Genomic DNA, 17,186 nt, shown 5'->3' with positions numbered 1-17,186 from the left:
AAAGTCAGCTTGTTAGTCAGGGGTTCCTAACCATTTTTATGTCATGGACCCCTTTGAAAGCCCAGTGAAATTTATGGACCCCTTCTCGGAATTATGTTTTTAACTAAACAAAATAAAGTATACAGAATTAAACAGGAAACCGATTATTGAATTAAAAAAAAAAAAAGCTCATGGACCCAGATTAAAAATCCTTGCATTAGCAGCACTATTGTAATCAAGACTTTCCCAACAAATGACTTTTTTCTAATGGAGTGAAAAGGCTACAATTCTATCTGAGTGCATGAATCCTCAAAATGTAGTGTTCCTCATGCCTATTTTTCAGGATCACTTAACTGTAAATTCATACAATACCCAGTTCTACTTATATTAGGCTTTTTCTCTGATGCAATTGGGAGAAATGAAAATTGAAAAAGGGAAGAGTTTGAGAAAGGAAAGTATTTTCTTAAGGACCTCCAGAATACACAGGGCATTCCACATCTTCTTTGCCCTTCTCCCCATCTATATCATGTACCGCCTGTTGGAAAGGAGAGGCCTAATTCCTTGCAGTTAAGAAAATATTGCTTTTAGAAAACCATTATCCCAGTTCACCTTTGGCTTTGGATTTCCAGCCACTTTGCATGCGAATGTCACTGGCATGCCCTCAAAGATCTTGTAATGTTTCAGCTTCATCTCGAAGTATGGGGCCACTCCATTCTCTACCAGCCCATCTCCTTGTTGTGATTCATCACCCGAATCATCCAGGGGAGAGCGCTCCAGCCTGTACTCTATTTCACTGATGAGTCTTTGCTCACAGCTGGAGACTTTGTACTCCTATGGTAAGTGAAGAAAGGTCATGTTAACATCCAACAATCCCTTCCCATGTGGCGCAACGTATCTCACAAGCTCTATCATCCTACTCCATAAGGTATTTAAAAGGTATTGGGATTTTTTACATGTGGAAAAAATGGTGCTACATAGATAGAAAACATAATCCAGGCTCAAGTAAAAGTTCCTTATAAAAAAAGAGAACATCTGGAAATGTGTATATGATATTTCAAATTGTCTTCAAGTCCTATCATCAAAAAAAAAAATCGATGAGGATTGGTTTCTTTTTCTTTTCTTTCTTTCTGTCAGAAATTTAAAAAACAAAAACAAAAACACCACCACAACAAAAAAATCAAGGCCATGTATTTTTGAACAGTTCATAAAAATAAAATCCAACACAACACTTATTTCTTTCCTTAGGGTAAATGCAGATTCAGGGTGGTGCTTCTCTCCAGAAGAGCAACAATACATATGGTCAACAGCTGTAAGTCTACATAGGACTGTTACCAGAAGGATTAATAAGGAAATAGTACCATGTCCTTGTCTGTCACTCATAGCAATTCCTGGCCTTCCTGCCCTCCCTCTAACCTCCTCCACCCTCCTTTAAAAAAAGACTAAAAAGGCCAACCAAATTTTAGATTTAAAAGTGAACTAATTAAAATGAAATAGGAGGGGCAGTTAGGTGGCGCAGTGGATAGAGCACCAGCCCTGGAGTCAGGAGTACTTGGGTTCAAATCTGGCCTCATACACTTAACACTTACTAGCTGTGTGACCCTGGGCAAGTCACTTAACCCCAATTGCCTCACTAAAAAACAAAAAACCAAAATGAAATAGGAGACATGTATCGGTACCTAGCTGACTGTTAAACTATGTCTTCTCATTCTCTAATTGTGCATTATAACATTCACAAGTGATCGATTTAAATAGATTCCTCCGGTTATCAGACCATGAGTTTAACTGCTGCTCTCTTAAATGGGTCACATAGTAGGTGGGTCATATAGTAGAACAAGAATTTTCCTGAGACTTACTACTGCCTTTGAGCAGCCTACATCCTTTGGGTTGGGGAGCTGTAAAGTCCTTTGTTTTTCTTATAGACATATTTGCACTCTTTTCAGAGCTACCCAGCCTTGCTTGTTTACTCATGCAAAAAAGCAACTCACCAGCATTTAAGAAAGGAGTACAAAAAAGAGATAGTAAATCTCTTAAAACAAACATCTGGCTGGCTTCTTTGTCTATTCCCTATCAAATTTCATCAGAAAATGTGATTTTCTATCCTTTTACAAAGAAGGCAGAACAGATGTTGGGGGAAAAAAAAAGAGACAATACTGGGTACCAGGCATCAGCTGATGATAGAAAGAGGATAGAATTACTTGAGAATTTCTAACTTAGTGACAGCAAGTCTGGGGTTGCAATAATATTGTTCATCTGAAATAATATTAAACTATAAATTGATAATATCATTTAGGATTAACTTGTGGCAGTGAGAGACAGTTATCTATGTGGAGGAAAAGTGATAGGGGGAAAAGCAGACAAAGACACTAGAAGAATGAAAGGTAGAAGGAAGAAAGGTGGAAATGTTAACCTTTTGACCATCCTGAGAATTCACTACAGAAGAAGCATGAAGAGACTCAATTTCCTGTAATGGCAGAAAAAAAAAATACAGGTGAAGGCTAATGATATAATTGAGGAAGGACGTCAACACAATTTCTGGAGATTTGCTTTAAATGGAATTGTTGGGTTTAATATTCAACACAAGGGAGAAAAAACCTTCAAATTTTGGACGTCACTGCTGATGTCTAAATAGGCCACAAGGAATAAATAGTTAGTTTACTTGGCCTCCTGAAGAATAGTTTACTTGGCCCTTTAAACTTGTGTTAAAAGGCATTCTTCTGGCTTGAGAAAACATCTGGAAAGCCCAGATAGCAGAAGACAAGATTTAAAAGATAATATAGCAATTTCAATGGGTTCAAGAAGTGTTTTTCTCAGTGAGGAAAGCTTAAAACACCACTTTAGGCCTCTCAAGCAGAATTCCCCAATTCTTATGTTTAAAAAAATAAATGTCTATTTTACATGTATTCCCCTAATTTTTATTATGGAAGTTGTGATTCCTTACTTAATGAGAAATTTTCATTAGACTGTAATCTATTTGAGGTCAGGGACATTTTGTATGTGTGAGTGTGTTTTCCCAGAGTCTAGAATAGTACCTGGCACTTAGGTAGCACTTAGTAAATGTTTGTTCATTAAGGGATTGATCAAGGCATTATCACAAAAAGGTCCCTGGCCTATAAATTTCACAAATTTGAATTCTTCCCTTCTCAGAGAAAAAAAAACTGAGTGAAAGGAGAGGCTAAGTGGAAAGATACTTGACAGGAGAAAAGATGGAATGGTGAGAAAGGAAGGAGGAGAGGAAAAGCATGTGATGATCTCCACTCACTATTACAGGAATGTTATGGTTTCAATACTTTGTGAGTCTTCCCCAGTACCCGCAGAACTGATCCAAAAAGTCAAACAGTCATGATTTTTCTGTTTTTTCAGAAAGCCTAAAACAACACTGCACCTGTGTAGCAGGCTCCTCTTCTGGTTCATGGATGTTAAAGACGGTGGCACTGTCAGCACCTAGCAGTCGACGAGCCATTCTTTCCTCATAGGTTAACCTCTAAAGGGGGCAGCCAACAAGGAAAAAAGAGGATCAGATTAGAAATGCCACTTGATGAAAATAATGGGAACGATATAGGTGTCTTTCTACAACTCTCTTGCCACCCTCATCCACCTGCAAGAGAAGAGACTCTGGGTTTCTCTCTTGTGTCCTTCCCTTTACTTTCCTGCTGATCCTGAAGACATAACCCAATGTTGGGTAATGAGGTCATTAAATATGAGAACCATCCAGTGGGACACAAGAGATTTAAGGTAAGGCAGAAGCTCACATGGAAAACACATGGAGGAGTTCGTGGTTTTAATGTTGAAGGGAAATGCAACAGATCTTCAGTTAAATGTATTTCTCACAGTTTTCCATGTGACTATATTTCTGGAGATAAGGGAACATTTAGACTAGTTGATAGTGGTAGTCACTTTACTTTTTGACTTTCACATGTGTAAGAATTTCAAAGGATCCCTATACTTTTTGGTATTTAAGGTGTGACCTATGTATACCTTGAATGGAATAATCACAGACCTTGAAAGGTGAACAGACCAGTTTAGACAGGACTTTGAAAAGACATTTGCCAGGGTGTCATCTACCAAATCATTTTTTAACTCGAAGAGTGTCTGGTGTATCACTGGGCAAAGAAAAATGGTCTTATTTTTCAATCTGATACAGTGGAAAGACCAAACCAAACTGGAGGTTGTAGATGTTGGGCTCGAAGCCTACATCTTATGTTTACTGCCTGGGTGACTTTGGGCAAATCATTTAACCTTTGCGCATTTCTTAATGAGAACATGAGAAGGTTGGATGAGAGGGAATCCAAGGTCCTTTCTAACTCTTCATCTACGATTCTCTATTAATTAACATTTCAGAAATACATTGCCAGCCTATTACTGTGCTGCCACTAAATTCTTCTCTTCTCTCCTAAGCACTGCCTGTTGTAAAGGGCTTATTCTGGAGACATATTCTGATGGTCAGCCTCAAAGGTAACTCCTACTTCATCATGGCTGCTAGATCTGTCCATGCAGAAATATGGCCTTATTCATTCTTACCCAAATTCCTACTAAGTCTGAAATTTCAATCCAGCTAAACTAAAAAAAAAAAAATTCCTGAACATGGACACAAAATTTATTGGAAGCACTGTGGCTAAGAAAACATGATGGGAAACTTACAAAACTAGGACTTTTTTGTGTTATTCCCAGTATTGGTTGGTACTGGTCCCAGCTATAACCAGGAAGTGAAACCAAGAATGTGCCAAATTGAAAACAGCCCTAAAGCTTAAATAATTTGCAACTTCAGATAACGTGTGTTTGTAGTGTGTGTGTGTGTGTGTGTGTGTGTGTGTGTGTGTGTGTGTGTGTGTGAATGAAAGGAAAGGGTAGGGGCTAGCAGGGGTAGTGAAGGGTATTCAACACGGAGGGTGTCAGTGTTCAAATGAATTCTCTCAAACACCAGAAAAAAGTTGGAATACATTAATTGCAATGTCTCGAACACCACACATAGCTCACTTTCTAAATATCCATACCATTTCTATTTGAAGTTCATCATTATTAGTCCATAGCAAGACCACCAAGACAATCTTAAGTCTAACTCATTAAGGGATAGGCTTTGAGACTAAAGCAGATGTATTTTTAATTTTGTGTTCTGTGTCAGTAGATCACTGAGGTAGTCAGTGGACTCAGGGCTGGGCTTGGAGTCAGGAATACATAAGTTCAAGCCCTCCTTTTTTTTTTTTTTTGTGGGGCAATGAGGGTTAAGTGACTTGCCCAGGGTCACACAGCTAGTGTCAAGTGTCTGAGGTCGGATCTGAACTCAGGTGCTCCTGAATTCCGGGCCAGTGCTTTATCCACTGTGCCACCTAGCTGCCCCCTCAAGCCCTCTTTCAAACACTCACTAGCTTCTCATCTGCAAAATAGAGATAATAATAGCACCCACCTCAGAGGGTAGTTGTGAGGCTCAAATGAGATAATATATGTAAAGTACTTTGCAGAAAACCTTAAAGTTCTACATAAATGTTAGTGATTATTATTACTGTGCCCCATGGAGATAAAGTTAATTCCTTGTATAAAGAAGCCAAAAAAAAAAAACCCAAAACCAAACCAAAACCCCACACCAACCCCAAAAAACCGAGTGAGAGAATATCATGTGATATTAGGGAAATTTTCTTTCTTGAGAACATCTTCTTCCATATAGGGAAGTCCTGATTCATTTGCTTTAAGCTAACAAATATGAATATTTCAGGGTACCTTATAAATGCTATACACTGCTAAACTAGGATGCATTTTTAACTTAATTAATAAGCACAAACAGCCTGTGGACTTGCTCCAACCAAGAGACATTCCATATGGAACGTTGAAAAAAAAATTGGAAAGGTGCCTTTACCTAGCTTGAAGAAGCTGACATGAAGTATTTGTTTAGTATTTCAAGGGCTTTTAGCTGACAGAGCCAGGGAGCGCTTCCAAATCATGTACATTTACACATGCAAGCACTTATTTCAAGAAGTCAATATTTTCCTTTTGTGGAAATCTTCTGCAGGCAGAAGACTCACAGGCAGATTTTCATTTGTGTTCCATTCTTCCTGCAGTGTTATTAGGATGCTCTCCCAAAGAAAACCAGCATTCAATAGCTTTCTCCTGCCTTGGCCATGCTACGGTTCTGTACTCTCACCTTCTAGGGCCCAATCATAAACATCCTTGGGGAAATATGCCTGGAATGGTGAATTTTTGACTCTGAAAGAGGCTCCTGACCAGGCAAAATCTTACCAAGAACCTTTTCTCCTCCTTCCGTTTAAAAACCAGGTAATGATTCATGGTGCTGGGCCCAGACAAAAACCTGAGAGGGCATTCTTTTTCTCTGCCTGGGAAATAGCTGAACTCTCTAATCCTGGTTTTCCAACTGCCTTAGAGGACTAGGACCCACTGAGAGGAGGCTCAGCAGTGAACATCAAGGAGGAAATAGTTGTGTCTAGTGGAGCGGAGAAAACATGTTGTACTTTCTTACAAGACCCTGAGTTTCTTCACTCAGCCTTCCTGTGGTGTAAAGATCAGAGTTAATTTTTCTCTAGCTTTTTTTTTTTTGGCCTGGCTGCGTAGCAAACTAATAAGATAGCTGAGAGACTTCTGTTTTTAGAAACTAGCTTCGTTCTTTTTAAGTCCTGGGTCAGCATGTAGCTGTGGTCTGGCACAAGTGACTGGAAATGGTCTGTGGGGGTGGGGGAAGAAAACCTATACCAATGAGTAGAGGTATCTTATAGAAAGTACATGTAGGAACATTACTGAGGGTGGGGAGGATTGAGGGTAGTGTGGCTCTTCAGAGGCCTTCATTCTAGCACATATTCCTGGGTAGATAGAAACCACTTCAGAATTCTCCCCCACTTTCAACACAATTTGCCCCTATCCCTGCCCTCTTCATTTTTCCTCTGACCCTCTTCTGCCCCTTTTATTCCCCCTCAGAGTAGCCCAAAGAGGCAAACGGTTCAGAAGAATACATGGAGGGCTGTGTGGAAGAAGTAGAATGTCATTCCAGATCTCCTCTCCCCACCTAAGCCCCCAATCCCAAACTCAATAAGAACTGAGATTTAAAGCAAAAGATAAAACCAAACCCAAAGGATGTTAAGAAATGTGCTTAATAAAGTACATGCAGCGGTTTTCCAAGCAGCTAACCGAGGGACCCTTTGAAGTCCAAGGCCCACATATATAATTAAATACCGGCTGTCCATTGTTTAGGAGGTCCTCTTTGAAGCGAAGCTTCCTTTCTAGGTCTTGAATGACAGCATCCTTTGTGCCTTGAATCTCTTCATCAGAGGCTATCCTAGCAGTTCTGCCAGTCTTCTTTGGAAATCCCCTGCAGGACAAAGCACAATAGGATTCCTAAGGCAAGATAGTGTCTTAGGGTGCCTATGAATCTTTTAGTGCCAGTTCAAACAGAAAGACAGAGCGTACAGTCCAACAGCTCGTCACTCTCATTCTTTTCTCTGCTAAATCTGCTTCAGACAATAATGGAAAGAATCATGAAAGGTATTGCTATAGTTTGAGTAACCTGCCCTCGGAATGTCTGTGGGCTGAAAAGTTGAAGTGTTTTTATAGGGCAACATATTTCACTGGAAATAAGTAAGGGCCGGGGACAACAAGGACCTTAGTTTTAAATCTTAGTCCTGTTTTGGCCACTGATGGCTATGACCATAACCAGGGATAATGTCATTTTACATAAACCAAAGCCCTGGGGTATTAGGCCCATTGCCTTCCTTAGTGTTTAATATTCCCTTAAAACCACATTCTTTTCCAGAGGCCTGGGAAATTTAGAACCTAATGAGGTGGCCTTGGGACCACTTGGAATTCCAAGAGAAAATGGAATCCCTTCTCTCCCACCCAAATTATCTTTTTTAGGAGCAGAGAAAACACTCTGTGGCTACAGAAGTAAGAAATCAATGGTGTGGGGCAGCTAGGTGGCACAGTGGATAGAGCACCAGCCCTGGAGCCAGGAGGATCTGAGTTCAAATCCAGATTCAGACACTTGACACTTACTAGCTGTATGACCCTGGGCAAGTCACTTAACCCCAACTGCCTCACCAAAAAACAAACAAACAAACAAAAACAAAAAACAAAAAAAGAAATCAGTGGTGCTAGGTGTTTGGTCTATAGGGATCTTACTTTGCTAGGCCTTGAGCAAATTCCAGAACCTGTCTACTGTCTTCATTTTCTCTACCTCAACCTTCTTCTGCTTGACTCAGGCTATAATGAGGATTAGAGGGAGTAAATCAGTGAAGGCCACAGTTCCTGAAACAGCCACAGTTCAATGCTTCAGTTATAAAATAGACAGCCCTGGTATTAGTGAGACATAGAAATGGGAGAGTGTATCATCCACAGAAAGTTGGTTTTGCAGGTATGTACAATAAAAGTCTCTGCTAGAAACTAATGAGTATTAAAGAGCTGTACTGCAGAATATTACAATTTGACCTCCATGATAAAACAAAAACAATCAATAAACTTGAAGAATGAGAAGAATAACGTTAGAATTATGATACAAGTTCTATAATTCCACCTCCCTACCCATGCCACAATGTCCCCTCTTCCCAGAAAATCAGTCAAGACAAAACCAAAAAGCAGAAGATGGATTAAGTACCTACTATGTTCCAGGAACCGTGCTAAGTAAGCAATACAAAGAAAGGCAAAAGACTATCCCTGCTGTTCAATGAGCTCACAACTTGCAAACAACTACGTATGAACAAGAGATATACAGGATAAACTGGAAATAATCAACAGAGGGAAGGCCCTAGAATTAAGAGGGGTCGGGAAGGATTTCCTGTAGAAGGTGGGATTTTAGCTAAGACTTGAGGGAAGTCAGGTAAGCCAAGAGATATGGCTGCTCCCTACTTCCACTCACTCTCCCAGGATGTTAGGAGCTACATCTGAGCTCAGAATGTCTTTTGACCTTGGAACTCTAGGTCTTAGCACTTAAAGATTCTTGCAAAGACAGAGACTTTTCTTTGTTGAAGAGCAAAGGTAGACAGCTAATGCTGTAATATCCTTGCGAGAAGGAATGGGGAATTGATTTTTATTTCAAGCAGTGAAGATGAGTAATTTCAAATGCAGAAAACTCCAAAGGACCAAAGTAATAAAGTAAAGAGAGTTTTAAACTAGTGGGGTGGAAGTAATGATCAATAAGACCCTTCTTAGCTCTAAATCTATGTTCCTAGGATGTCCACTCTCATTATTATTCATGGACCATTATGTAACTATGAGAGTGAGTAAAATTGTTTTCACATCAGAACAATTCCAAACTGGGAGCTGTAAAGAGGGAGATAACAGACTATTTTCAAGAAAATAAACCTAAATTATTAGACAACATATGAAAATATACCTCAAACCACCAATAAGAGAAATGCAAATTAAAACAATTCTAAGGTTTCACAGTACCCCTATCAAAATGGCAAAGATGACAATTATAAATGATGAAGGGAACGTAGGAAGATTGGAATAGAAACACATTATTGTTGGAGATGTGAACTGGCCCAATCATTCTAGAAAACATTATAGACTATAGCAACTTAAGTATCTCTACTAAGTGTCAAACACATAAAGAAATGTCTCATATATTGAAAAAATATTTTCTTTTGTGGAAACAAAAAACAGAAACAAAGTGCTCATCAGTTGGGGAATCACTGAACAAATTATAATATATTTTTTGTTTTGTTTTGGTTTTTGGGGTGTTTTTTGGTGAGGCAGTTGGGGTTAAGTGACTTGCCCAATGTCACACAGCTAGTAAGTGTTAAGTGTCTGAGGCCGGATTTGAACTCAGGTACTCCTGACTCCAGGGCTGGATCTCTATCCACTCTGCCACCTAGCAGCCCCAAATTATAATGTACTAATGTAATGGAATATTATTGTGTAAAAAGCAACAGCAACTATGAAAAAAACAGAGAAACTTAGAAGGATTTGTATGAGCTGATACAGAAAGAAATGGGTGGGACCAAGAGAACAATTTTCACAATGGTCACACTAATGTAAAAGAAAACTGCACTTACAGGACCACAGAACTGTGATCGATGAAACTGCTAATCTTGATTTTAGAGGCTTGACAGTGAAAAAAATCTTCCTTCTCACTGCAGAGAGGTGGTGGATTACAGGAACAGGGCACATTCAGATATGGCAAATATTTAGACTTGTTATATACTCTTGCAAGTGTGAGATTTAAAATTGGATATTAGATCATAAATCTCCCCTACTTAACTTTTCCCTTAATTTATCTCCCAGACTAGTAAATGGAAGAAGCTTCTGGTTTTCTAGATAGAGCCTTTATTGTATATAAGGTGTTGTTGATTAGAAGGATAGGAAAATAGAAATACAGTACAAATCGTCTTAAATCTAGGCTTAGTCTATATTCCTTATAAAAACTCACCAAACCGAAAAGGCCACCTTTGGAGAGAGGGAGACCGTCTGTGCCGCGCCGCCAGGAGTCCCGCCAAGCAGGCAAAAAAAGGCTACTCTCGTTCTCTCCACCCCGGAAGTCAAAAACCCGGCAGGCAGTCTGACATGCGCAGTAGGCGGACTGTACCCGGCAGGCAGTCTGACATGCGCAGGAGGCGGACTGTTCATCTCCTCCCCAAAAGGGTGGTCCTTGAAAAACTGGCGTCTTTCAGTTATCCTAACTGACTGTTAAAAACTTTCATATTTTACCACACAAGGAAATAGCAAGTTTTCTCTCTGGTCAAAATATAGCATAAAAGCTGACCAATACTCATGGTGAAAGCAAGAATCAAAAGACAGGTGGATGGGAATAAAATAACCTGGTTGTATATGCTTAAGTTTTATTCTGGCTTGACTTAATTTATATGCTAAAACAGAAAATGTTTAACTTTACATTAGATAACTGAATCTCTCAGACATAGAAAAGACAAGACAATTTTATCCAGGGAGCATTCTGCGTGACTTTTGTTATTTGAGTATGGTGAAAAAGCTGTTCTCCAAGACTAGCAGAATGAAGCTGAGATGGTCCACAGGTGACCCTGAACTGTTTAAGGCCAGAATATGGCAGCAGGGAGGAGAATATAGAAAACGCTGCTGGGTAAGTTTAACACCAATGCAAGACTATAGGTAACCACCAAAGCAGGATGTAGCTGCATCTGTGTGCCCAGCAGTACTAGGAGATCAGCTGAGCAACATGGCCAGTGGAAACGTCTCACCAAGTGGGAGCAGGATGGTAACGTCACAAGAAGAGATGGGTTATCTTGTTGAGTTTCTTTTGGGGGAGGGGTTGGGGGGGGCAATGAGAGTTAAGTGACTTGCCCATGGTCACACAGCTAGTAAGTGTAAAGTGTCTGAGGCCACATTTGAACTCAGGTCCTCCTGAATATAGGGCTGGTGCTTTATCCACTGCACCACCTAGCTGCCCCTGACACAGGTTATCTTGTAAGAGTTGTTCCTTCATGTGTATAAGGTAGTTACTTGTATACTTTCTGTAAGATGTGATCTCTGTTGCATGTCCAATCTTTCCTTTGTTAGTGTGTGTATTTGTGGGAGAGTGTACACCCGATTTCTGTGGTGAAATGTTCCATATTGTATTTCCTTCCCATACTTTTTCACTTAATGTCTTTATTTTGATTTGTGTTATCTGGCTGATAAAAGAAAAAGGACACATCATTGGGGGCTCATTATAATTCAGAGTAGAAGTGGTTTCATAAGAGCCTTGAACCTGGGGTAGCTATTCTAGAGGTCCCAAATGTCAAAGGGGATTCTTGTGATGGATTACCTCTTTGTTAGAAGGTAGAGTTCAATGACATGTGTGTGTGGAGACAGTTATTGGGAAGTGATGGTGATGTAAATAAGCACTGCTAAAATATTTATGTCAATAAACTAAGGGGAGAGAAAGCTGAGACAACTGGAAGGAGGAGAAAAGGGAGGAATGATAAGACAAAAAGTAATAGAGTATTTCTAGACTTGACTTCTAGTAAACAACTCAACTATGAGCTAGGATTAGAAACACATTTCTCAGAATACTTTGCTCTGTAATGAATTTAACGGAATGCATTGGGTAATATAAGAGGCAGGCCATTCACTTTTCCTTGGGTTCTTGCCACACAGGTAGTTAGTTCATCATTCCAAACAGTGCAATTAAAATCATACCTTTACCCAAATAAAAACCACAGTCATCTTGTGTATTGCCCTCCCCCCCCCCCCTTACCTACCAGTATGCATCAGACAGGTACTACTTAGGCTGAGGTGGACACTGCCTTCTCTTTCATCCAAGAGATGACTTCCCCTTCACCAACATAAGTTAAATTGCATGAATTTATTTGATTTAGCTTTGTATAGACTATGGTGCTAGAGGATAACAACTTACTGGTAATCATTAAGTTCCTTTTATATGTTCTAGTTACAAAAGAAATCTAGAACATGGTACCTGCCTGTAGGAAGTTTGCATTTTAGAAGAGAAGACAATACTATCACATATTGAACAAAAACTCCCAGTCTAATGTTAAATTGTGTGATAATGGTTCTAGATACCACAGAGGAAACATGCTGTTTGTTTGAATAACTACAGAAGGCTTGATGTAGGGAGTGGGACATAAGCTAAGCCTTGAAGAATTGGATAGGAGAAGGGAAGACATTTCAAGCAGATTGAGCAGCAGCAGCAGAGAAGTGAAACAGAAAAATCTATGTGAATGAAAACCTTTGAATGAAGAGACCTGCTGAACTGGGTCAACAAGCACTTACTATGAACTGGACACTGTGCTAAGAGCAAGTATCTAAGAAAAATCAACACAGTCTTTGCCCTCAAGAAACTTACATTCTAATGAAGGAAACAGCATGTAAATGACTGTGCAAAGGAGATCAGTACTGTGTAAAGGGGAGCTAACCTTAGAGAGAAGGCACCAGTAGCTGGGAAAACAAAACAAAACAAAACAAAATCACAATACATTTTGTATCCTCTTCTGAATATGTGTATGTACGAAACTTAGTTGCTTTTATTTTCTTTTTAAACATATTTGTACATGCACCTCCAGCATATATATTCAGGGAAATTGATAAATTGCTTGTTGAGTAGAAATGAACTGGTTTATCTTCACTGAAAAATGTGAATTGTTTTAAGTACCTATCTTTTTTTCTGCATGATGGCCTGATTGCTTTGAAATAAATATCATTGTGAAAACTCTTCCAAGTCCTTCTTTGCCTTCAAACAGAATACTTGGTGTTCTTGGATAGATAATTGTTGATTCATGATGCCATCCATGGTTTTTAATTTTATACACATTATATTTGATTTCTCCATTCATTTCTTGTCTCCTTAGAAAAATCTTCTATGATCTTGATTGATGTTCCTTCGTCAAATTTATCTTCCTTCTTGCAGCTTGTGGGATTTTTTTCTTGTCACTGTGTTGCTGGAGTTTAATCATGTGTCTTTGAAAGTTACATTTTTTTTGAGGGGCAATGAGGGTTAGATGACTTGCTCAGGGTCATACAACTAGTGAGTGTCAAGTGTTTGAGGCCGGATTTAGACTCAGGTCCTCCTGAATCCAGGGCCAGTGCTCTATCCACTGAGCCGCCTAGCTGCCCCCTGAAAGTTACATTTTAAGATTTTTCCAAATCAGGGTTGTGTTAGTTATTTGTATTTTGTCACTTGCTTTGGATAATTCCAAAAAGGCTTCTTAAATGATTGCCTAACATATAGTGCTGATCTTATTTTTCCATCACAGCAACTCTATGATTGATTCATTTTGACCTATCTTCCATATCAGTCATTTGTATTCTACTTGGTCAGTGCTATCCATTTTTTTCAACAGTCGTGGACCTAGCACTGGTTGCTTCTGGTTTTTCCAAAATTTTCCTAATGGTCAGTAAAAAGATATTTCTTCCTGATCTTTTTAAGTCTACTGTAATTGCAGCCTTAGATCCTTTCATGATTTAATTTTTATCAATTCTTCTTAGGATTTTCTTTACGTGTTAAATCTCACTTAATTTCTTTGTCGTCTATCCATTTAAGCCTATCTCTTGGAATATCTTACATTGTTTATTTCTCCATCTTTGGGACTTCTAGTATTTTAGCTGCATTGATTACCCCCTTAGTTTTGTTCTGTTTTTAAAATTTGTACGGGCACTCTGTTTTGCTAACTTTCTTTCTCTCTTTTTTTGGAAAAGCAAATGTTAATTACTTCGCATAATTTTAGCCATTATTTTTTCCTCCTTTTTATTTAATATGGCTAGTCTTTTTTTAAAGGAAAATGCAAGGAGCCTGGTTATCTTATAATCTTTCATCTTGTCATCCTAATTAGAAATCTATTTTTGGATATTTCAATCTTTTGTGGATCTATTATTTCATCAGGGTAGTAGTTACTCTCTGTACTGGTGTAGACTTAAACTTCCTTTTGCCTTAGTTTGTCTTTGGTTTGCTGTGAATGGGGAAGAAAAAAAAAACACACGTGTGGGGGAGATCAACCCAGTGAGGTACAAGGGAATAATATGGTGTTTTAAGGAGATTTGTATGGCAATGTATGCTGGGTAGATTGAGGCAGAATTAAAGGCAAGAAGACCATTGGTTGCACTAAATTCTAGTTATGAGATGATGAGGACCTGGATTAAGATGGTGGCAATGGGAATGGGAGAGAAAAGGTAGTTGAATTGATATTTTGAAGGAAGGAATAAAAACGTTTGGTGATAAATTGGATACAAGAGGATGAATATGAGGAAAGAGTCAAAAGGAAGAATATATTGGTAATATTAACAGAGAAATAAAGCAGTAGGAAATGAGTATGGGACCAGAACCAGTATTAATTGGGGTCATGGAACAGAGTATGGTGCACAGAGGATGAATGAGCTTTCCTCTCATAAAACTTGTGCCAATTGTATCTGTTTGGACAGTTAGTGATTGTTATATGAAAAGCTAAATCATGCTGGGGCACACACGGTGCAAGCTGGCTGTGGGCATGCCTTCCCAAACTTTCTGCATGAAGTCCTCCTGCTAGGCCAGGATTAGGCCATTCCCTGTGCTTAGACTAACAATTGTGCAAGTTAAAGATTGCAGTCTCCCTGTCCAAAAAGCCAAAGTTAAATACATTTCATGAGGGATCCAAGTGAAACTTATTTCTACATTTAAACTCAGATCTCCAAGTGGAGAAAAGGATTCTCTATTCCATTTTCTGACCCCAATTTACATGTTAGAAGCAATCTATCAGAAAACAAAAAGAATTAGTCTACAAGAACAAAGGATAACTCTTCAGAAAAGATCTTAAAAAAAAAAAAGAAATTGGGTGATTGAAATAAAAAACCTGCAAAAAGACCCCATTTACAAACCTTAACTCCAAAACAAACCCAACTCAAGAAAGACCTCACACAGTAAATGTAGGGCCCCAAAAATCAGGGTAAATACTCTTGCCCCAAATGAACAAAATCTATTATGGACCTGTTTGTTTTTGCTTCAATACTATGTCAACTGTCATCTTTTTTTTTTTAAGTAATATTCATGTGGTTGGAAAAAACACACACTAAACACATACACATACAAAAGCATCTGGAAAATAAAATCTTCCAGATGCAACCACTGTCAAATCACAGGAGGTCATTTTTTTTTTTTTTGGCTACTGAATCAACCCTGAGAATATCCTTCCCTTGATAGAGTAGTCTAGGTCAGTACTGTCAGTACATATCAGGAACTCCCAAACCTCCAGAGTACAGCTTGGATTTAAAAGATTATGTGTCTGTCTACTAACTGGAAAGTCAGGTTTTTTTTTTCTTTCCCCATACTAAAAATTCTCTTTACCTCTTGTTAAGTGAGATCTGGTGATGAGTCAAAAACTCAGACATGATGGTAAGTTCATGCGATCATAGAAGGGCCTTCAGAGGTCATCTGATTCATCCCCTTCATTTTTCAGATGAGAAAACTGAGGCTCAGAGAAATTAAGTGAGTTGTTGCCCAAGTTCTCATGGTTACTATGTTGCAGAGGTGAGATATGAATCCAGTTGCTCTTATTCAAAATTCAACAATTGTTATTACACTGTGTTATAGATATTCCTTGACTCATGGATTATCTGTGTCTGTAAAGTGAATTGCTACATGCAAGGTCTCATTTTCCTATTAACTTTATTTATAAAGTTGAAGTCAAGGGCAGCTAGGTGGAGCAGTGGATAAAGCACTGGCCTGGGATTCAGGAGTACCCGAGTTCAAATCCGGCTTCAGACATTTGACACTTACTAGCTGTGTGACCCTGGGCAAGTCACTTAACCCTCATTGCCTTGCCAAAAACAAAACAAAACAAAAAAACAAATAAAGTTGAAGTCAATTTGACCAAGATGTAATTAAAAGCACACTAGGAAATGTAGCAAACTTGTAATCATATATTTAGAGGAAAAGTCACTAACTTCAGAATTGATTCTGGATACTATGCTGCCTAATAGGTTCTCTAACAAAGCAATCACCCCCCCCCACACACACACACACATGCATTCCTTTCTAATACATTTAGCAAATGAGCAGATAAAACTTTGTCCAAAAGACAAATAATATGATGAAAATTTCCCTATGCACTTTGTATCCTCGCAGTTGAAAACAAACCCTGAGATATGCCATGACCTTTGAGGCTGATTGTAGTAGACATAAATAATTTTTCTAAATATGTCAGGGTTTTCTTTGAGTACTGGGGAAAATGCAGTAAAAATGATATACGTAAACTTAGTTTGTATAGGAGCTTATATGAGAAAGATAGCTAATCAGTGCACTGGAATATGGGTCTTCTCTCCCTTTAAATGAATTGCCTTAATTGGGTTAATTCTACACATTGGAGGTCAATGTTTAGTCTAAGCAAGGAGTTTATCTTTCCTTTTTTCTCTCGTTTCTTCTGTCTCACAGGGGGCATCAAAGTGGTCCATTGTTTGTGTTACCATTAGGGCACTGTTTCAACAGTAACTAGAACAAAAGAAAATTCCTTGGACCACTTGGTGATTCCCAAAGTCTATCAGAGAATCAGTCACATCTAAGCACACATTACTGCAGGGGGCTAGTTCCATCCTGGGCTATCCCTGTCTCAGACAGTCTATGTGGTGTCGGGTTCAGGAGCGTGTCAACACTCAGCTTTCTGTCTGCTCAGGATGGTAGTAGGGGTGGAGTAAAGTAAGTGGGAGGGAAGCTAGTACTGACAACTTTTCAGGCAGCTCTAAACACCAGTCTTGGATTTTATCCTAAGGGAAACCTAGGGCAGAACCCCAGCCAGCCAGTAGCTAGATATTCATTCATTCACTCAGCCCCAATACAT

The 17,186-nt window shown here is 38.9% G+C and overlaps 2 protein-coding genes across 4 annotated transcripts in view; one reads left to right on the top strand and one right to left on the bottom strand.

Moving 5' to 3' along the window:
- Positions 1-17,186, bottom strand: part of PALLD (palladin, cytoskeletal associated protein) — a 536,515-nt gene that overhangs the window by 38,701 nt on the left and 480,628 nt on the right. For 2 of the 3 annotated variants that reach the window (XM_043971007.1, XM_043971009.1), the window contains exons 12-15: positions 7,153-7,288; positions 3,362-3,460; positions 2,387-2,440; positions 589-810 (exon numbers count right to left, since the gene is read on the bottom strand). In XM_043971007.1, coding sequence (XP_043826942.1) covers positions 589-810; positions 2,387-2,440; positions 3,362-3,460; positions 7,153-7,288 — 511 coding nt within the window. The remainder of the gene's footprint in view (positions 1-588; positions 811-2,386; positions 2,441-3,361; positions 3,461-7,152; positions 7,289-17,186) is intronic. The other variant, XM_043971008.1, reaches the window with a different exon arrangement.
- The window catches only part of CBR4 (carbonyl reductase 4), a 103,864-nt gene that overhangs the window by 77,220 nt on the left and 9,458 nt on the right, over positions 1-17,186 (top strand). The window lies entirely within an intron of this gene.

This window comes from Dromiciops gliroides, chromosome 6 (assembly GCF_019393635.1).
Source record: "Dromiciops gliroides isolate mDroGli1 chromosome 6, mDroGli1.pri, whole genome shotgun sequence".
Taxonomy (NCBI): domain Eukaryota; kingdom Metazoa; phylum Chordata; class Mammalia; order Microbiotheria; family Microbiotheriidae; genus Dromiciops; species Dromiciops gliroides.
This window is presented reverse-complemented; position numbering and strand designations above follow the sequence as displayed.